The sequence below is a fragment of the Nansenia antarctica genome (genome assembly GCF_963989245.1).
Source record: "Nansenia antarctica genome assembly, chromosome: 13".
Lineage (NCBI taxonomy): Eukaryota > Metazoa > Chordata > Actinopteri > Argentiniformes > Microstomatidae > Nansenia > Nansenia antarctica.
The window spans coordinates 30,354,395-30,376,407 of record NC_137683.1 but is presented as its reverse complement, the minus strand read 5'-3'; the positions used below and the strand labels follow the sequence as shown (position 1 = coordinate 30,376,407).

At 45.7% G+C, this 22,013-nt stretch overlaps 2 protein-coding genes and 1 pseudogene across 4 annotated transcripts in view; 2 read left to right on the top strand and 1 right to left on the bottom strand.

Annotated features, from left to right (window-relative positions):
* Window positions 1–3,099: 3,099 nt before the first annotated feature.
* LOC308169520 (leucine-rich repeat-containing protein 31-like) lies at window positions 3,100–8,305 on the top strand (annotated as a pseudogene). The gene is made up of 10 exons: window positions 3,100–3,190; window positions 3,923–4,120; window positions 4,339–4,497; window positions 4,860–5,027; window positions 5,127–5,291; window positions 6,073–6,265; window positions 6,456–6,623; window positions 6,891–7,055; window positions 7,540–7,695; window positions 8,097–8,305. The product of its transcript is annotated as a leucine-rich repeat-containing protein 31-like (transcript).
* A 1,627-nt stretch (window positions 8,306–9,932) lies between these two features.
* Window positions 9,933–17,883, bottom strand: LOC308169290 (histone acetyltransferase KAT8-like). Its single transcript, XM_080543970.1, has 11 exons — window positions 17,554–17,883; window positions 17,133–17,210; window positions 16,596–16,768; window positions 15,684–15,737; window positions 15,072–15,236; window positions 14,528–14,617; window positions 13,913–14,053; window positions 13,495–13,588; window positions 12,876–13,026; window positions 11,678–11,832; window positions 9,933–10,135 (listed from the first exon to the last, which is right to left on the bottom strand). Exons 1-11 carry the CDS (start codon window positions 17,807–17,809, stop codon window positions 10,071–10,073), a joined length of 1,422 nt encoding a protein of 473 aa, XP_080400096.1. The 5' UTR covers window positions 17,810–17,883; the 3' UTR covers window positions 9,933–10,070.
* Window positions 17,884–19,414: 1,531 nt separating this feature from the next.
* Window positions 19,415–22,013, top strand: part of LOC308169606 (uncharacterized protein) — a 42,013-nt gene continuing 39,414 nt past the window's right edge. For both annotated transcript variants that reach the window (XR_013937761.1, XM_080544303.1), the window contains exons 1-2: window positions 19,415–19,528; window positions 20,247–20,577. Coding sequence is in view for 1 of the 2 variants with exons in the window: in XM_080544303.1 (XP_080400429.1) it covers window positions 20,274–20,577 (304 nt within the window). In the remaining variant the exon portion in view is untranslated. The remainder of the gene's footprint in view (window positions 19,529–20,246; window positions 20,578–22,013) is intronic.

The window sequence follows — 22,013 nt, the reverse complement described above, 5'->3', positions numbered from 1 at the left end:
ATATATAATAATAATATTAAATATATATATAATAACATATTATTATTAACACATATTATATATCATATTATTATTATAATATATTTTATTAACAACAAAAAAGCAAAGGGTGGCTACTTTGAGGAAAGTAGGGGTGTTTTTTTTTAGAACAAGATACAGAGAACACCCCTACATATTCCAGAAGTTGGCGTGGTCTACCCCAATTCGGGGCGTGGTCTACCCCAACTACGGTGGGAATCGTTAGGACGCGTACCGCGTGCGTCCTAACGATTCCCACAAAAAACACCCCTACATATTCCAGAAGTTGGCGTGGTCTACCCCAACTACGGTGGGAATCGTTAGGACGCACCCGGCACACCCTCCCGACGGAGGTCCGTTTGCTCATAATAATAATAATAATAATAATAACTTTATTTGTATAGCGCTTTTCCTGCAAACGTTGCAGCTCAAAGTGCTTTAATCATTATATAATCTTAATTTAATTACTTTGTATTATTTTTTATTTTTTATTTTATTTTTAATTTTATCCCTTTTTCACCCAATTTGGTATCCAATTGAACCCAACCTAGCATCCAATTATCCCCTGCCTATTGCGTAGGATCCGCCGCACGACCCCGTGGCCGGCAGCCCCAGGCAGACTAGCTGTCTGGCTCCTCGAGCCCGACACCGTTATTCCGGCACCCCGGGGGCGGTGTTGCGCGACGGATCCTTGTCCGGAAATAGTCCTATACCCCCCTTTGGGAGCGGCCACTTAATATGCCGCTCCCTGTGTGTGCCCCGGCCATATCCGGGTCTGGCGAGACCGGGATTCGATCCCAGTCCCCGGTGGGCAGCTTGCACTAGTGGCTAATGCTTAGTCCGCTGCGCCACCGCGGGGCTTAATTACTTTGTAATTTAAATGCAATATTAAAAGGATGTTTTTTTTTATAATCTTAATTTAATTATTTAGTCATTTAAAGGCAATATTAAAAAGATGGGTTTTTTTAGTCTTGACTTGAACATATTTGCTTATGGAGGGTGTATCATGCCATATTTAAATGCAATACACACATCGGAATGCAATACACACATCGGAATGCAATACACGTGTAATACTAAATACAATGCAAAAATACGGCATATTTGTGCCAAAATAAAATCAATGTGTATTACATTTGAGCGCAGTGTATTCAATTCGGTCATGAGTGTATTCCATTGAGCATGTGTATTACATTTGGTCACGAGTGTATTCCATTGAGCATGTGTATTACATTTGAGCGCAGCGTATTCCATTCGGTCATGAGTGTATTCCATTCGAGTGTCGGTGTACTCATTTGCATTGCTTTTCGATATCCGATGTAAATCCGATGTAATTTGCATTGTATTACATTTGAGTGTTGGGTACTCATTTGCATTGCTTTTCGATATCCGATGTAAATCCGATGTAATTTGCATTGTATTCCGTTCCGATGTAGGTATATGGCACCTACATCGGAATGGAATACAACCTTCCGGTTCCGGCCATAGGTTCTGCCCTTTCCGGCCATAGGATTCGCGATGCCAACGATGACGACGAAGACCCATCTTTAAATACCACATTCGCTCTTGGAAAATGTCACTACAGTTTCTGTAATAGCTTATTAATAAAGATTCGAAAAATTATGCTGACCATCGTATTATCTTAGTTTAATGTCATTTCAATGCATCATTTTTACTTACTTTTATTTACAACAAGCATAACACAAAAATCGCTATTATGCACCGTCTTTGCCCGTGAAAATTTGGTGCCGGTCAACGTGTCCGGGAAAATTTCAATGTGTCGGACAAACAGGAGAAATTCCGGTCATCATATTAGAATATAATATAGGTGTTTGTCGCGGTGATTAGCTGTTGTGTAGCCTATATAGGCCTATGCCATTTAATGTCTATTTAAATTCTCATCCGATACGATTAGATCGCGAACTATATTATAGGCTTTCATGATTTGCATGCGCTACTATGGCACTTTTCCATTACAGGGCCAAAGCAGGCCAAAGCAAGCCAGCCCGCTTCGGCCTGCTTCTTTTCCCCTTTTCCATTTGTCGTCCCAGGTCGGCTCGGCTCGCTTCTTTAGCTCCACATCGAGACCAGGGTCTAAATTTTAAGATCCGGATCTTTTTGCCAGGCTGCGTGTGACGTGTGACGCTGCACACCGTTGATTGGTCAATGGAAATCATCATCCCATGTCCATAGCTTTCTTCACTAACCGCCATCTTGAAATACCACATTCGCTCTAGGAAAATGTCACTAGAGTTTCTGTAATAGCTTATTAATAAAGATTCGAAAAATTATGCTGACCATCGTATTATCTTAGTTTAATGTCATTTCAATGAATCATAGAACTTTTATTTACAACAAGCACAACACAAACATCGCTATTATGCACCGTCTTTGCCCGTGAATAACACCGGCTGTGGAGGTGGTACAAACACAATACTCCTTTGCTAACTTCACCATCGGTCTACGGTCATTTTGAGCCCTTAACCACCGCGCTGACACCCCGAGAAGTTATGCTTTTAACCGTAAACTCGATGAACCGGGAGTTCACCCGCTGCTGCTGCTGTGCCGTCCAGCCATTTTCGCCGTTCACTCATGAGTCAAATGCTGGTAGATTCGCGTCTTGTCGGCGTTTCCCGATGATGATACTACAGTTCATAAAGCAGACAAGTGAAGGCAGTGGTTTTAAGGGTTCAAAAAACATGACTTTATTATGTGTACATAGCTTCCTCTCTCTTTCTCTTTCTCTCCAAAAAAATCACGGCTGTTGTTGCTGTGTACACCTGGAAGCTTTTTGCCAGGCTGCGTGTGACGCGTAACTCCGCCTACTATCGTCTACTCCTCCTACTAGTCCGGGTCGGTTTGTGTATAATGGAAAACCAGAACTGATCAAAAGCGGGCTAAAGCGGGCTGAACCGACCTGACGCGAACCGACCTGGGCCGACCTGGGCTGCTGATGGAAAAGCCCCACAAGTAAGTATAGCAAGTACGGTACACATTCTAGATAGGGTGCAAGAACACATGGGAACACAGCCAATGTGTGTTTACGAAGGGAGTTCCATCCAAACACGGGACACTTCCGCGATGACACACCTGAGGAGCACGAGACATCACGTGTCATCATCACGGAGTGAAAGTACCAGTAAGCTTGGCACGGACAATATCACGCTCCCAGGTAAAATATACACCAGAAAGTGCAATTTGTGTACAGACAGAATTCATGTGAGACGCTTATTATCCTGTAATATTGCAAAGAGATCGTGTCTCGTTTTATAGGCTTGTGAATACGGTGCGATGTTTGTGTTTGCGCGCGTTGCCATCTGTGTGCACTCGATATTCATATACAAAAAACAAATCAAAAGTGATCTGTCAAGATTATGATTATAGTATCTGTGTGTGCACTTCTTGCATGATCGAGAGACTGTAAAATATGCCGTCTTATGTTGTCTGTATAGTTGTGCCTTTTGAAATAAACTAGGTGTATCATTTATTATAATAGATTACTGTGCTGTCCCTGGGGTCGACTGCTCGGCTGAAGAATGGAATCTCCAGGTACGTTGTTTCATGTCTGGATTTAAGCAAGCTGACCGCCCCGTGTCCATTCCAGCATAACCAATGATATCAAAAGTTAGAGCTATTGCGCTGCTGCAGCGTTGCATATTACCCCGTATTATGCAACGATATAAGTATTTTAATGAATGGATGTTAGTAGAGGCCAGCCTAATATGTCTTGAGGTAGGTTAGGGCAACTTCTCCAACCATCATATCATAAATACATCACTCAGGATTCATACCTGTGTATCAGAGATTTAAAAACAAACACAGGTTGTGCTTTTTTCTTTTGTAATGCTCTCTCTGTGTGTGCTTGTTTGCTGTAAAGACTCATGTTGTGTTTTTGATTGGCCAGATGCCCAGAGGGGGCGAGAGGCAGGCCAGAGGCGTTCGCCCTTCGACCTCATCTTGAACCAGATTCGCAGGAAACGAACGGCCACTGACAGGAAGTCCTCCTCAGGACGTTTCCTCTCTCGCCCCTCGGATGGCGGAGGGATCCCGGAGGGTGAAGAGACGGAAGAGAGGGAAGAAAGGCAGGGAGGAGAAGGAATAGGTGAGAGGAGGCAGAAAGCGGGAAAAGGAGAGGAAAATAGAGGGAGCAAGTATGTGTGTGTGTGTGTGTGTGTGTGTGTGTGTGTGTGTGTGTGTGTGTGTGTGTGTTATGTGTATGTACTGTATATTGTTAAAGTTGTTTCATTTACGGCTGAGAAGGTGATCCCCTGAATGACACAATGACTGATGACATGATGTGTGTCTGATGTGTCCTAACAGTAGCTGATGTTCCTGACTCAGCAGACCAGGCGGAGAGTGTGTGTGATATGGGGTGGGGGCGTGTGTGTGCCTTTCTGCAGAGGTTGGGGAAGAAGGCAGACACCAGGAGTCTGAGTCTGGCTCACTGTGATCTCACTGCTACAGACACATTGGAACTGGGTGAGTAGTTTAGTTTAGTTTATTGTTTATTTCACAGGGACAGTGCATATTAAAATACATATGAGACACAAATGCAATATGCCGGAGTTAGCCAATAAGGCTAGTTTAAGTCCGTAGTCCCTGGCCAGATGTTCAGTTGGCACTTGGAAACCTAAAACAATAAAAACAATTAAAATCAACAAATCAACTACTGGTTAGGCAGGCATAAAAGCAACACACATATTACATAGAGTGCACACACTCACACACCCACACACCCACACACACACACACACACACACACACACACACACACACACACACACACACATCTATGGTTCTCTAACTCACTCTGCCCTCTCTCTTCTTTCTCTCTCTCTCAGCGACCTTGCTCCCATCCTTGTCTCTGTTGGAGGAGATGGACCTGTCGTGGAACGACCTCCTGGGAGGGTCTCTGAGGGCGTTGACCTCTCACCTCCAGCATGTGGGCGGGCTCAGAACCCTGAGGCTCTGCAGCTGTAGGCTGAATGCTGATGACATCACTGCACTGGGTGGGGCTTAAACAGCGATGACACATAACGTCATTCATGTTTATTTTTTTACAGGATATCTGAATGTGTGTGTGTGTGTGTGTGTGTGTGTGTGTTTAGGTGAAGCCATGGATTGTGTTCCTGTATTGGAGGTTCTCGACCTTTCCTGGAATGTTGCCGTCGGGGATGGGGCTTTGCAAGGCATTGTGGGTAAACTCCACCCAACCATGGGAGAGCTTCATCTTGTGGCCTGCCAGCTCACTGCAGCCGACGCCTCTATTCTGGGTACACACACACACACACACACACACACACACACACGCAGAGACACACGCAGAGACACACACACACACACACACACATTTACCCCCCAAGAGAAAGAAAACACTCCTGGTAGTGGTCAGGGGTGTTAGTGTTAGTGCACACCCTGTTAGTACCAGAACACTGCTCTATTGGATCCACAATGAGGCAAGCCAATTGTCCAAATACTTTGGTGTCCTGAAATAGGGGGGCTACTGTAGGCTATGTATAAAACATGTTGTTCTTTCTAAATGGTGAAACCGATATTTCTACAAATACCCTCAACTAAAACCTGATGAACTGTACTTTATATGTATATGTGATATTTTACCCGAAGCGACTTAGAGTACAGTGAGTGCATAAATAAATATATTACACGTTTTAGTGTTTTGGTCCGCATGTCGGCAACCAATCAAAATGCTCGGACTTTTCTTTTGAAACACGGAACTACGTTTCAACGTTGTAGAGGATCACAACACAAACTCGCTAGTCAAGCCAAAATACTGCAACGCAATGGATTGGGTGAGTAATCCCCACTGCTACCTAGTTAACTATAACACTACTTCATGTTGTTAGCAGGCTCACAAAACAAGCTGTGTTAGTTGACTAGCGATGTGTTATTGATTTTCAACAACGCGGAAATGTGTTCACATTTTACAAAAGAAAAGTCTGATCATTACATCAAATCCCGATGTGAGGACCAAAGCATTAGAACGTGACACATATACTACTGTAACGTCTGTGTTGCCCTCCCTCCCTTCCTCAGGTTGTATAGTGACTGGCCTCCCCAGACTGTGTGTGTTGGATGTGTCCTGTAACCCTCTCCTGGCCGAGCCAGAGGAGGGGGGGGGGGTCTGGGGGCATGGTCGGGCTGGCCCCCTACCTCTCTCACACCCCCTCACTCACCACGTTAAACATGCATGCCTGCGGCCTGACGCCACACACCCTCAGCATTCTGGGTAAGGGGCCTCTTACTCATGACGTGTGTGTGTGTGTGTGTGTGTGTAGGAGTGTGTGCAAGGGCCACGATTAAAACATGTTGGTTAATAACAAACAGTAATAGGAAAACAATGAACAACATGGAATCTGCTACAGGTTCTCAAAGAGTTGGTGATGTTTGTCTTAACGCCGTTGTTGTCTCCCCCCTAGGCGGTTCGCTCGGCAGCCTCCCCTCCCTGCGGGCGTTGGACCTGTCTGGTAACAGAGGCGTGGCCGGAGGCCTGTCTCTCCTCACCCCTCACCTGGCTCACCTCACACGCCTGGAGAGCCTGGACATGCACCTCTGCTGTCTCACACTCACGGACCTGGACGCCCTCAGTGAGGCTCTGTGTCTGTGTGTGTGTGTATGTGTGCGTGCGTGTGTGTGCGTGTGCGCGCGAGCGTGTGTGTGTGTGTGAGTGTGCGTGCGTGTGTGTGCGTATGTGTGTGTGCGTACTTGTGTGTGTGCGTACATGTGTGCTTGTGCGCGTGCGTGTGTGTGCGTGCGTGTGCGCGTATGCTTATTGGCGTTGCGCATTTCCGTGTATGTACACATCACTGAGTGTGTGTTTGTGCAAAAATGAAGCCTCTTGTTTTTGGCTTCAGTCCAGGCGCTGCCCTCCCTCCCTGAGCTGACAGAGCTGGACCTGTCCTCCAACAAGGCTGCCGGGGGAGTGGTCAGCGCTCTCCTCCCCGCCCTGCCGCTGGCACAGATGAGGCGCCTCCCGCTCGGGGGCTGCAGCCTGAACGAGGAGTCGTTCGCCACGCTCGGTACTCGACTAGTGCTGCCTGCATACATACAGGGGTGCAAAATGAGCAGTTTTTACCTCAAAATAGGTCATCCATGTGAATCGTGTAGATCTTTTTTTTGGTGTGTGGGGGAGGCGGGAGCTAACTAATCTTCCTGTCTGCTAAACTCTGCTGCTGTTGAAATAGCTAGGTACAATTCCAGACAGCGTGGAGTCACAGTAAACAGTTTTCGAAGTAATTGCAGGTGTTACGGTCAGGGCTACTGCTACTTACACGCGCATCATTGTTAGACCACCGTTAGTGCTAGCGATATCCATTTAGCACCATTAGTGCGGCGCATTGATCATTTTCAGGCAAAAAACGTGTCACCTTTTTTGGGCCATCACCAGTTTGCACCCCTGTACATAGAACATAAACCCAGAGCATAAACACGGCATTCCACAACATGCTACAGTCCCTGGTGTAAATGTGTGTGTGTGTGTGTGTGTGTGTGTGTGTGACGCAGCCATGGCCGTGCCGTGCCTGGTGAGTGTGGATGTTTCTTGGTGTAAGGTGGTGGGCGGGCGGCTCTCTCTGCTGTTGATCTCTCTGCAACAGTCAGTCATCCAGGAGCTTCGTCTCAACAGCTGTGACCTCACCACCGACGACCTGCTTCTGCTGGGTAACACACACACACGCACGCACGCACGCACACACCCTCTCTCTCTCTCTCTCTCTCTCTACACAAGTTCATAGGGGTTTGGGGTTTTGGGGTTGAGTTAAAATTGGGCAAAAGAAAATTGGTTGTACTGTAAAAACACACACACACACACACACACACACACACATATACTCACACACTCCCCCTCTCTTTCTCCATCTCTCCACCCTCTCTCTCTCTACCTGACCACCCTCTCTCTATCTCCCTAACCACCCTCTCTCTCTCTCCCTAACCACCCTCTCTCTCTCCACCTAACCACCCTCTCTCTCTCCACCTAACCACCCTCTCTCTCTCCACCTAACCACCCTCTCTCTCTCCACCTAACCACCCACTCTCTCCACCTAACCACCCTCTCTCTCTAGCTGCTGTGTGTAAGCGTGGCTGCCTCTCGTCCCTCCGTATATTGGACCTGTCCTACAACGGCGGGGTGGGGGAGGGGGGTTGGGCGGCCTTCTTTGAAGCCGCCGCCGCCGGGGGTCTGGGGTCACTGGAGGACCTCGACCTCAGCCTACGACCTTCCGCCTCCGCCCCCTCCTCCACCTGGCTGCAGGCGGTGGACCGTCACTCCTAAGGGGAGGGACCGGCTTAACGTGGCCCTCGGGAAGAGGCGTGTCCTGTTGGAGTGGGACATGCCCACCCCCGCTCCGTTGGCCAACCGGCATGTCCCAGAAGAGACACACCCTGAGGAGTAGAGAGAGAGAGAGAGAGAGAGAGAGAGAGAGAGAGAGAAAATTGGCTGCTTAATTTCCACCATGTTGTCCTTACCTGTCCTGTACCTACGGTCAGTTTAGTTCAGGAGGGTTGAAGATTGTTTTTGATGGGTCCTGAATTATATATATACAGTATATATATTATATATGAAATGTTTTTAGGGCATTTCTGCTTTATTGGGAGAGAGACCGTAGATTGACAGGAAGGATGGGTGAGAGAGAGGAGGGATGACATGCAGGATAGAGACAGTAGAGATTGACAGGAAGGATGGGTGAGAGAGAGGAGGGATGACATGCAGGATAGGTCGATGGGCGGAATCGGAACCAGGGACCCTGCGATGACGTGCGCCTTATTGAGCTACTGAGCCTGAATGATTTTCTATAGCACTCCACACGTTATGATGGTCAGCTGTGTTTTAACACCTTTACTCTTTTTTTTCTATTGGACTTCACTGAGATTCTTTGGTTACTGTGATTTCAAAACACCATGCGCTTTCACGACGCAATGCTAAACCTTGAATCCACTGACGTTGGTCTGTCTGTCTGTCTGTGCCTTTAGGCTCTGCACAGGGCCTACTGACCAAAATCAACTGTTTAGCTACCTCTGTCACTTTTGCCACTGTTTTTTTAATTGATTGCTGTCGATTGTCCATGTTAAATGCACAGTGTAAATAAACATATGAATTGCCTCCCTGATGGTTGCCATAACTACAGTGTGGGGGGACTAGAGAGACTTCTAACACGTGGTGTACTACTGTGACACAATTAAAGAGCCTGCAGGAAGGTAAATGTATGTATGTAGAGTCTAGGCTACCGCCGCCCCAGGTAAGGTCACTTGATTTGGTGATTATGATTTGATGGTGCAGGTAAGGCCACTTGGTCACAGCTGTTCAGTGTCCTGGCGCCCGCAGATGGAACAAGCTGCCCACTGCTGTCAGGATTGCAGAGACATCTCTTCAGGCTACATCTTAACTGTCCCTCCTAAAGTCCTCCTCATCCCCACTACCCCCCCTGTACAGGTTCTCTACTATAAAAAAAAATCCTTCATCTTGTAGCTGCCTGGTTTTGGCATAGATAACTATTTCTTATGATGACTGATGGATAGGCGATGCTCTTACGTCGCTTTGGATAAAGGCATCTGCTAAAATGCCAAACATGTAATATACAATGTCAATGTAAGGTGGGTGGGCAGTAGCAAAATTGAACCAATTACCATTAACAACATGGTTGAACCACAGGTGAAGTTCTGAGTATGAATGTGATCCATTTATGAAACAGTATGCTCTAATAGAATGTAACATGGTTAGTATAGAACATGATTTTAGTAAACAGGCAGCAGTCATCACTGGTTAGGCTTGGTTAGCTGTTGTAGCACACTGGCAAGGATTTTTAAATACATTTCTACTGACAGAAGACTGAACACCGACAGAATATCAATATTCTTATTTATTTAAAAAAACAAAAACAAAAAGAACAATGATTCGGACACTAAGAAATGTACAGTAATGTTTTTTCTTCTATACAACAAAGATTATGTATACACAATACAAAGAGAACAGGTGGAGGGGGATTGGAGAGTTGACATGGTGGGTTGACTAGCAGGTGTGATGTCACTGGCTCCGCCTCTCACTTCTTGGAGAACTTGGCCTGCCTGTGTTTGGGCGGAGCCCACTTCAGAGACACTGTGTCCACTGTGGAGACAGAAACACAGCAGTCAGTGGGAGGTCTCCACTGGTCGCTCTATTGAGAACCACGGATCTATGGAAGGACTAGCATGCTAAAAGTTTGTACGCAAGCATCCAGTGGCGTAGGGGACGGGCCCGCAAGCGACGCACCGCGGGGGGGCCCCCAGCCTCTAGGGGGCCCCCTAACATTGGATACTGTGGTGGGTTGACATAATTCACCCACGGTGGGTTGGGAGTATTGTTCCGCACGGACAGTTAAGTGCATGGTACCCGAGTTGTTTATTCAGTTACTGCTTGAGTGTGTTGTTGACAATCGTTCATGTTCTTCATTAAACGTTTAGCTTTGTAATTTGATATGCCGGCTCCGACTCCCGTCTCTTTGCACTACGATACAAACTTTTTTATAATAAAAAAATTTAGGCAGCGAGACATGAGCAAGCGAAATTACCTCAGTGGTGCGCAAAAACAGCAAGAGCAATATAAAATGTAACAAAATGCAGCGAAACTTCCCAAAATGTCATATTTTCTCACAGGGGATGCAGTTAGCCCTGGGTCAGGGACGAACATCGTGGATGCACCTGTTGCACCGCTGTGGAGGTCAGTGTTACTGCAGCTGGCAGGCTGACCCGGCCGAGAGATCGTTTTCAAAACTCAAAATTATCAAAAGCTATCTGAGAAGCACCATGTCCCAGGACAGACTCTCCAGACTAGCGATTCTCAGCATTGAAAGCCAGCGCGCACGTCAAATGGATTTAACAAACAACTATGTTACATAGTGAAGGACTTCGCACAGACTAATGCCAGGAGGAGGACGTTTTGGTCATTGTTAAAGGTAAGAATAGCCTATTATTTTATATTATTCGAGATATTTATTAATCTATGAATCAAATTAACTTGGGGTGGTGTGTAGCCTGTCGGTCTGTTCTTGTTGCCGTTTGTGTATGGACATGTTACACACACAGTCACACATACGGTGTCAGAATGATTCTGAGCAAACGGCCAGCGCGCTGTAGCTGATAGCTGTCCAGGCCAACCATACGGTCTATGCTGTAGGCTTTATGCAGCCTTAAAATAAATGTACCGCTACATCCGTTTGAGTTAACCTCCGTTGCGAAAGGGCCCCCGCCGCCACCTTGCGGGTGGGCCACGGGATTTTGCGGTACGCCACTGCAAGCATCATATATGTTTTCCTTTCAATGAGAAACAAGAATAGGTGGATGATGTACATAAATGGTAAATGGACTTAACTTATATAGTGCCTTTACCCAAAGCGCTTTACAACGGCCTCTCATTCACCCATTCACACACACGTTCACACCAATGGCGGCAAGCTACCATGCAAGGCGCCGGCCCCGCTCACTGGGAGCAAGTGTCAGTGTCTTGCCCAAGGACACTTCGACATGTGGCCAGCCGGGGCTCGACCGCCGATCTGCCAACCTTGCGATCATTAGACGGCGGCTCTACCTCCTGCGCCACGCCGCTCGAAAACATGAACAAAACACATTTCCAAAAGGTGCCCTCTGATAATAGCTCAATGATGCCATTTACCTGTTATTGGTGGCTTCTTGTACTGGGCGCTCTTGAGGTGCTCCTCCACCAGCTTAGGCGTGACACAGATGACATGCTGGCCCTTCCAGTACTTCACCATGTTCAGAGACTGCAGCGTGCTGATGATGTCACTCTGGGTGATGCTGGTCATCTGACTAGGGGGGGAGGGGGGGGTGAGAGGGGAGGAGGGTCAGGTTTGTGTGTGTATTTCAGGGTTCCTACAAGTTTCAACAAGTCAAATTTAAGACCTTTTTAGACCTCTATGAATCACATTTTAGACCTATTCGTGACACCATATGATACATTTTTGTCATCCTCGAGGGGATGAAATTCAGGATTTCACTGCCATACAGACAAAAAAGTCTGAAGGCTAATTAATAGAAAATAAATTAAATATAAAATGTCCGCGTAAATAGATGTGGTCGGACTGATTTCCTTGCAGGATACGCTAATCTCATTGTTATGACCTAGCACCTCATTTTTAGACCGACTAACTGAAATGTAAGCCCTTTTTAGGCCTTATAAACCAGATTGCTGGATTTTAGACTTCAAGACTTTTTAAGACCAGCACGGGAACCCTGGTATTTTGAGGGGGGGGGGGGGGGGGGTGCATTCTTTCATGTGTTTTCCTTTCACCTAGGGTTAAGTGACAGAGACAGGATGTAGAGCGGGGAGGTGAATTATGTCAATCTGGGGAGACCTGTATTCGATCCCGTGCTCTCATACGTGTGTGTGCGCACCAAAAGGTGGCAGTGGTGACCGCTAGGCCCCAGCACGCTTACCTGAGGTCCTTTTTTTATTTATTTTTTATGTGTTTTTCAGATTTTATCCCTTTTTTTACCCAATTTGGTAGCCAATTGAACCCAACCTAGCATCCAATTATCCCCTGCCTATTGCGAAGGATCCGCCGCACGACCCCGCGGCCGGCAGTCCCAGAAGAGGCCGCCAGGCAGACTAGCTGACTGGCTCCTCGAGCCCAGCACCTGTTATTCCGGCACCCCGGGGGCGCTGTTGCGCGACGGATCCTTGTCCGGAACTACTCCTATACCGCCCTCGGGAGCGGCCGCCCAATATGCCGCTCCCCGTGTGTGCCCCAGCCATATCCGGATCTGGCGAGCTGGGATACGATCCCAGTCCCCGGTGGGCAGCTTGCACTAGTGGCCAGTGCTTAGACCGCTACACCACCGCGGGGCACTACCTGAGGTCTTTGATGGAGAGTGTGCCCCTGAAGTCCCTCAGTATTTCCAGGAGCACCCAGGACCAGTAGCTCCTATAGCTCAGCTTTCCCAGGTCTGACAGGGGCTTCTCTGGAGAGCCCACTGCGCTCTCCAACTTCGACAGCTCGTAACCTACAAGGGAGAGAGAGAGAGAGAGAGAATTCCATATGTGTTCCACCCTGATTTTGTCTTATGTGGGGGGAGTTACAGAAACCCATAAATCAGCATCCAGGGTTGCCATTACCCACATGTTCTATGTAAGCCAAACAAGTTGGCTTAAAAAGAGCAAGAGGGATGAATGGGAGAAGGGAGAGAAAAGAGACAGGAGTTGCCATGGAGATTTAGAGATGGGAGTGAGAGACCTGAAGTAACTGGGGCACAATTGAAAGTGAGTAGCCTCACTCAAGCATACTCACACAGTAAATTCAGAGTGAACGCAAAGGGTGTGTTTGTGTGTGTGTGTGTGTGTGTCTGTGCATGTGTAATAAATATAATAGTTTTTTTATTACCATGCAATCAACTTGTCAGTCAATTGTTGGAATTTGGTATGTTTTGCTCTAGGCAGTGTGTGTGTGTGTCTGTTCTGCCTCTGCCACTCACTGAAAGCTATGAGGAACTTTCCGTAGCCTCTGCGCTGGTATGGCGGTAGAGTGAGGATGCACGCCACGTTATTCCCGTCCGGCGACTCCTTCTCCTGTGAACCAAACAAACAAGTACACGTTTACTTTAAAGACATTCTGTGGACAAGCTAAGAACAACAGTTATTAACCTTCCATTTTACTGCTTGAAATTGAGCTATAGCCTGACGTATGTATAATACATTATATGAATCACTCTCTCGCTCGATCGTATGGACACGTATCGCCTGCTGTATTGTATAATGTTTTCCAAAAGGAACATTTCCTGGTTGAGGATTTTCCTCTCACAAACAACCCGTGGTTGAAATGCAGAGTGTAGACTGCATCAGTGGGAGTCAAAGGCTTTCAAAACCCCCACATAATGTGTGACCGGTGCTTACTTTAGAGAAGTAGCCCACTATGTGTGCGCCCTGCCTGTTGACTTCTGTAAGGATGTAGAACACAAATGGCTCAACGTCAAAGTAGAGTGTTTTGTGGTCCAGGAAGAGTTTGGCCAGTAGACACAGATTCTGACAGTAGATCTAGAGAGAGAGAGCGAGAGAAAGAGAGAGAAATGCAATTTGGCTTGTTTCAGACAATTTCCAGCAACATGATTAATTTTATATTGAAGTGTCAGGGTTTCTCAATCTTCTAAACCGAGGGGGTATGTTACCATAGTTACGTGTGGGGTCATGTGTGTTAGAATGCAAGCTGTTCAAATATTAATTATTCAAATCAATTCAAATCAATTTCATTCTTCATGCATGAAAAATAGCCACTGTATTGTGTGTCCATCTAAGAATCTATCCATCTAGCATTTCTGGTCACAAGGTGGACCATATCTGCGTCCATTATACTGCAAAAGGTGTAAGTTGCAAAAGGTGTAAGTTGCGAAATAACCTGGATGATGTCTTAAAATGTGTCTTGGTGTTCGAGTACGTGGTTAATCACACATCTGTGGGTTTTACAGGGAAATATGGTTCACTGGGATCAGGACAGTACATGCATCCCCTCACCTTGTGGTCGCGGCCGTCCACCTCAAACACAGAGATGTTGCTTCTCCTGTATATTTCCTTTCCGGGGGGCTGCCTCCACTGGCACTGTGACTGAAGGGAGAGGGGGTAGGTTAGTGGATGGGAATGCTAGGTAAATGCTACTGAAGGGACAACAGCAATGCTAATGCAAAATCGAGCAATGAGTGAACAGGTTGCAGTGAGCCTGGGGATCAGAATGCTAATGAGGCTAAAGATAAGGCTTTAATAGAGAAAAGGTTCATTAGGGTTCTATATAGACCCATGCAAAGGCAAATAACCTTTTTATTAGACAAGGTTCTATCTATACCTGAACTCACAGCTGATTGGCTGTTTTAAATGTGCTCTTCTTTTCTTTTTCTTTTTTTCAAAGAAAAAAGAAACATGAAAACATCATTCTGTGGATGCTACTTAGGTTAAAATAACAATAAACAAAATGTGTGGATAATCTCATGCATGCCGTCGATGTGACACCCACGACAGTGGCCCCCAACAAGGAAGCAGAGGTTTGTTCAAGGAGCGCACTGACCAGATGGTATCTGAAGGTCCTCTCGTACTTCATGTACTTGAGGCAATACTCGCAGATCCACAACTTGGACTGCTTGCCGTAGTCCTCGGGGAACGGCGAGAAGTACCAGGCGTCGATTTCAAAATTCCCAATCTGTATCTTGTCCACGTATTTCACTTTAGTGATCTGTGCGGGGGGGACATGTTCAAAAATTATTCAGGATTTATGTGCTGATTTGATTTACATTAGTCATCCATCCAGAGTATTCACCTAAAATCGGTGAAACAAGACACATCCAGCATTCTCCCCCAAAAACATAAGAGTGGCGCTTCGCCACTCTGAACTTGGCAGCGCCACTATGTAAAAGTTAGTAATGATATGAGTAACTATCTTTGATCGCCAACAACATGGTTGTTAAAAGCAAAAGCGTTATGAACGGGGGTGATATGGGAGAACATTGGGAGGTCGGGCACCAGACGGGCTGCAGCATTCTGAGTGAGCTGCAGAGGTCTGATGGGAGAGGCGAGGAGCCCGGCCGTAAGTTGATGATGGACATGGCAAGGTTCCAATGACCCGCGAGTCTGTGTCAGTGTGCGCACACACTAAAACGGGCACGCAAACACACAGTCTTACCGCCTCGTGTTCCTTCTCCAGGGCAGCTGTTGTGGGGTCCATCTCTGCATACGTCTGGAGAGAGAGAGAGAGAGGAGCTCTTTTAGGAAACAAAGTACCATCACCTAATATACTGCATGGAGGAAATGAGGCAAGGCAAAACAGTGACCTCTGCATCTTAACTGGTATGATAATACTTCCTCTTCATCTGCACTAATATCAATACACTGGATAGGCTAAATGTTATATGAAGGACGCCTATCAAGAATGAGATTTGACCTGTTCAGTTCTTTCATGTCAGTGCAGATGGAGAACAGGAGATAGGGAAGAGGACGCTGTTTAAGACTATTAAGATAATGAATCTTCAGTAAAACCAATGGCACACTTTAGAACCCTGGATGGTTCACACGGAGCATTGCTAAGCAATTTTACCCTATCTTAGAGTCTCCTGTACTCTCCCTAAAATGTGTCACTGTCAACATTGCAGTTATCTAGATATCAGATCCAAACCAAATGTCAATGGTCTGATCCAGTTGACCACAATTACATAAACTCCCACAATCCATTGCTCACCTTCTGTGTGCAGTTGCATATTGAGTGAGTCTTTGCCTTGTGGGCATCATATGCATGTAGTAGGGGTGAGTAGTGATCTGGCACGTCTCAACAAGGAAGTAATGGTTTCTGACCGTATAAACATTTTGTTTTGTTTCGGCCAGAAAGACAGCCACATGTTTTATATCTGTAAACTGTCCCTTTCAGTTTGGCAAATCATATTGGCAGTTGGCACCAAAAGTTCCATAAGAATAACCTTTCATTTTGCATTCTAATCAGAACGGGACTGTCTCAACATTCAGTGCCCACTCAAATTCTAAATCCCAAACCAAGTTTACAGCTCGACTTCTGTGGCTCGAAACGTATGGCTCCAGCTGTTACCTTCTGGACATGGTTGATCTCGTCATGTTTGCGCTTCTGGTTGCGGGTGATCTTTCTCTCGGGTTGCTCTCCCAGCTCACCCCCTCCTTCCACACTCTTCCTCACCGCGTCCTTCACCGTCTTGGTCAGCGCCAGGCGGGCCTTGCCCGCCCATTCGTCAAGACGCCTGTTGACTATAGGGCGGGAGCACAGGGAGACAGAAGGTTTGAAGGACAAAAAGAAGAAACAGGTGTATGGGAATGAGGGAATGAGGAAAAGTTGAAAAATATAAGCAATGGAGTTTTTGAAAAAGAGGAGCACATGGAGGGTAGAGAGGCCGAGACATTTTATGAGGGGGAGGGAGACAGAAAGAGAGGAGAAGCACAGAGAGTGCATAATCATTATGACACGGGGAGAAGGGGGAGACAAAAAAGGGCCAGAGAGGAAAAGGGTAGCATGAGAAAAGAGAGGAAGTTGTTAAAAGGGATGTTTATGTTTTTGCTGTGTGTGTACTGGCGCTACAGCAGAATGATCAACACGCAGTCAGCTCCCACTCACATCCTACATAGTGCACATAGAACTCCATTCTGCCCGCCTCTTGTTCATTCCGCCGGGACTGGATAACCTCAGCAGAATCTGGAAAAGACACATAACACATTGAATGTGTGTGTATAGAAAAAACGAGCATGTGTTCGTAATCACCATGTTATCGGGGAGGATATAGTAAACAACTTCCATTAAGCGCTAACATGGCCAGACCTATCATCGAGATAAAATAATAATAATACGTACTCATGACATGTACCTTCACAGCAATACCTTTCGAGAAGACACATGTACGGAGAGCAAGACATTGAAGACAATAGCAAGAATTTGTCATAAATATCACCTCCGACTGTCTCTGTCAAATGGAGCTAGCTAGCTAGCTAGCTAAGCGGCTGTGCTGCCAAGAAGCCATAGGATGGAAACCAATGCTTACGCCATGTCTTGTCGGCTCGCTGACAAAGATACGTCTCTCCGATTTCAACCGATACCTCTTGCTCCCCGCCGCAGCCCAGAACGCTTCCATCGCCGGCGCGATGATTATTCGAGCCCCCGGCTTCTCTTTCCTGGTCAACGGCCTCCGACTCGTCCTCCTCCCCGCCACTGCCATTAGATGAACCAGCGGCTTGAGTACCGGTCTCCAACTCTCCCCGGTCCGTTACTGCGTGTCCGGGATCGCTATCGACGTCCATTCGATCTTCAGGAACATTGTTATCATAGTTATTATCTCGGATATTGTGGTGGTTGTTGTTCGAGACGGCTACCGTCCCAGCAGACATCTTGGCTAAATGTACAAACAACGCACACAAGCTTCGGTGGTGCGCGCGGGATTTGAGACTGCGCAGTGCAGCAGAGGGGCGTTCTAGTAGTGACGTTACGCTCGACGCAGTAGTCACGACACAGCGTCGATCTTCCGACACAATGTGCGTCGATACAAATGTATCAGTAGATAGAGTAATTATGTAGGCGAGAAAAGATACAGTTTGTTTCGCGAGTACCGGAGAACGTACTGGGCGCGGCCGGTGGAGAGTGCACCTTACCTGGTACACCCTCCCGACGGAGGTCCGTTTGCTCATAATAATAATAATAATAATAATAATAATAATAATAATAATAATAATAATAATAACAATAATAACTTTATTTGTATAGCGCTTTTCCTGCAAACGTTGCAGCTCAAAGTGCTTTAATCATTATATTGTAGTGCCGGAGGAAAAAGGAAAGACGTAGGCAACGTAATGATAACTGTTTAATCAAAATAACAACTTGTACTCTCAGTACAGGACCAGAAAATAGATCACCAAAACTGTTGTGTCTAAACAGGAAGTTGCAACGTTAATAATCCTCCCCTCTGCCCCTAGTGCCAGAACTGGTTCCCTCCCACTACACAACCAACAGTAAGAGGAGAACATGAACCCATAATGTAGTCACTACAATATAATCTTAATTTAATTATTTTGTAATTTAAATGCAATATTAAAAGGATGGGGTTTTTTAGTCTTGACATTGAACATATGTGCTGAGGTTGCATCCCTAATGTAAACTGGCAGTGCATTCCACAATCTGGGTGCAGTGAGAGCTTTATAAACAAGCAGAAGGATCTTGAAATCTATTCTGAACTTAACAGGAAGCCAGTGTAGAGTTTCTAAAATAGGAGGTATATGAGCTCGTCTGCTTGTTTTGGTTAAACGGGACTTCATGTTAACGATGCAGCCTGCCTATTTGTTTTGTTAACTTTCGGACCCCGGACCCCTTGTTACAACTTGCACAGCCTTTTTAAAGTTAGTTACAAAGTATACAGACACATGTGTTACAGTGACTCTGTAACTCCCTTTTATTGATTTCCATCTATAATAAATCAAATAAAGTTCCCAGAAGCATACATGACAAGGCAAGGCCACACTTCAGCTCCTCCGCTGTTGTTACGAGGCTGAACGCTGGGTAGGTCCGCTCCTCCTATCCGCTGTGACTGAAGCTACTGCGCTGTACCGTTCTCTGTGTAATAATGGAACGTATTATAATAATAATAATTATATTATATGATTATTATTATATTATTAATTATTATTATTAATTATATTATTATATTATTATATTATATATTATAATTATATTATAATATAATAATGGAACGTACAGGACATTCCTTCTTCCTTCTTCTTCTGACACGCGTCAGACGGAAACGACGTCATCACCCTGCGCGTCATCACCCTGCGCCTAACCGGATATCCACGGGACGTTCTGTTGTTGTCTCGTCTGATAATCTCACTACAACTTGGTTATTATAGTATGAATGAATAAAGGCTTCATACGTTTATTAGACTAGGAAATATCCTATATAATTATACCTTTATTACAGAGACTGGGACAGCGACACTAGTTTCAACAACAACGGAGGCGCCGAATTGACGGTAGGAGTTGGTGAAACATTGACGAGAGCCAGCTAGCTAAGCTAACTAGTGTATCAACGAGCAATAATAGGCCCTACAAACTGCTACTGTCTGAGTACAATAATGTTTATTGCGTTACATCAACGCTGATAGAAATGTTTATTTGTAAAAGTCACTTTGTACAACTGTAAACAACAGTAACCTGACCTGAGTTGATAACAGTGACTGCCTGTTTACATGATGCACACTATAAGGCGGTATTAAGCGGCTCATGGTGTTCATAAGCCGCTTGACAATTTACAGCCCAACCAGTCTAATTTTAATGTAATTTTGCCCTTTAGCAGACGCTTTTAATCCAAAGCGATTTACAATTACGAATTACAGGGACATTCCCCCTGGAGTAACTGAGGGCTAAGTGCCTTACTCAAGGGCTACACACTAGCAGTGGTGTGGTTTCAGATGGGATTTGAACTCACAACCTTCCGATCACAAGTCCAACTCACTATCCACTAGACCACCACTACCCCTTCTATAACCTATACCTATAGTCTATAACCGCTACACCCAGTAGCCCATTCGGCGGTAACCCGCCCCATGTGGAGTAGTGACCACAAGCTAATACGCAATTATTAGTTACATAGATTATTAAAAACATAGATTATTGTATTTTGCATTACATGTCACGTCAGCCGAGGTGGGATTTAAGTGATTTGATTGTTTGTGCCTCTTTTGTTTCTAGCTGCAGGTCCTCCTCAGAGCAGCAACCATGTATCAATCAGAGTCCACAGAGTCCCCCGGATCTGGCTGTGGTTCTCCAGCCCTGGAAAGCTCACAGTGGGGTCCAGCGATGGTGGTAGTGAAGCTGGAGGGAGAAGATGGAGAGGAGAATGGCGTGATGGTGAAAGAAGAAGAGGAGAAAGAACTATTTGTTAAAGAAGAGGATGAAGGAGAAGATGTAATGCAGAAGGGTGTGATGGTGGACGAAGAGGACGGAGGAGAAGAAATGAGAGAAGAGGGAGTGATGGCGAAAGAAGAGGTCGAAGTAGAAGTGGAGATTGAAGAGATGGATGGTAAGTCTTTGTTGTATAGTGGTGAGTGTCACTGCACTGCTGTAAAATCAATGCTACCAGTTCACTGTACGTCAGTCAGTACCGGCATAGTCTGACAGTCCTGGGGCCTCATTGATAAAACTGTGTGGAGGATTGACATCGAAAGGTTGCGTACGGATGAAACACAGAAAACACAGTGTGTCACTAACCCGGCTCAGAGTGACAAAAAGGGAAACAAGTCGAGGGTAAATGTAAATAATCAATATTTTATTAACAACTAAAGACTAAACTAAGGAAAAATAAGCAAGAATAGAAATGGGATGTGAAAGTCAGTATCATCAATGGTGTAGGGCAGGGGTGCCCAATACGTCGATCGCAAAGGTAGTATGGGTCGATCGCATGGCATTGAACAAACCCCCCCCCAAAAAAAAAAAAGTTTGCCTATCATCCATCCTCACTATGGCTTTTGCCACTTGATTGACGTACAGGTAAGCCAGTCTGCGATCTGATCTTTTCACCTACACCTAACACACGGTTCACCACGCATGCGCAGTCAACAGCACCAACTACAAAATACAAAATACCGGCAAGACTAATTACCTAGTTAGCCTTCCAATTTCTACTATTTACTAGGGCTGCAACTAACGATTATTTTGGTAGTCGACTAATCTGTCGATTATTATTTCGATTAGTCGCGGTTAGTCGTGTGGCTTTTCGCTGCGCGTAAATGCCGACGCAGAAGCATAAATCCGGCTTAACTAGCTATATAACCTAACGTTACGCCAAGCTACAGCTGCTCACAGAGCAGTAGGCTACGCTTGGCGCTGTTTATCTTACAGACAGCTCGCTGGTGGACTCAACATAATTGAAATAGCATTCACTTATCAAGCATCATTCATGATCATCCACCATGACTACCTGGTATTTTAATAGCGACCACCCCTCACTTCATTTCATCTCGCGTTCTCCTGGCTTCAACATGGAAAACCCCTGCTACGTAACGTTACATACAAGCGCCTCTGTCTGTCACAAGCGTGCCACAGGGCAAATAAATTAATAGCACAAACGCTCATAGCATGTACAGCCCTGTCCATGAGACGTTGTTTTCCAACATGTAACAGTAAAGCTAACATAAACATTACGACCCTAACAATATAACGTTAGCCAGTTGGCTAACAACGTTAGCTAAAACTTACCCAGCTGATTCTTGCATGGCTCCCGTTTTTAAAATGTAAAAAATGATACGATTAGTCGACACTAAAATTCCACGTCGACGAGTTTTTATGATCGACGTCGTCGACTAATCGTTGCAGCCCTACTATTTACTATATAATACTAAATAAAGGCTATACAAATGAGTGGGGAAGCTGGACCAAGTAAGAAACCAATAACGTATAACTTCCATCCAGAATGGGAGGAGGACTTTTTTACACGATGTGATATTGGAAATGCGTCTG

Bases quoted from the DNA above. Each gene is read 5' to 3' on its own strand.
- LOC308169290 (XM_080543970.1), bottom strand. From the start codon at position 17,809: ATGGACGTCGATAGCGATCCCGGACACGCAGTAACGGACCGGGGAGAG. The intron at 17,211-17,553 runs GTAAGCATTGGT...TGTCTTTTCCAG, and splicing joins GCGAGCCGACAAGACATGGC to ATTCTGCTGAGGTTATCCAG. The intron at 13,589-13,912 runs GTAAGCACCGGT...TTTGGTTCACAG, and splicing joins TAGTGGGCTACTTCTCTAAA to GAGAAGGAGTCGCCGGACGG.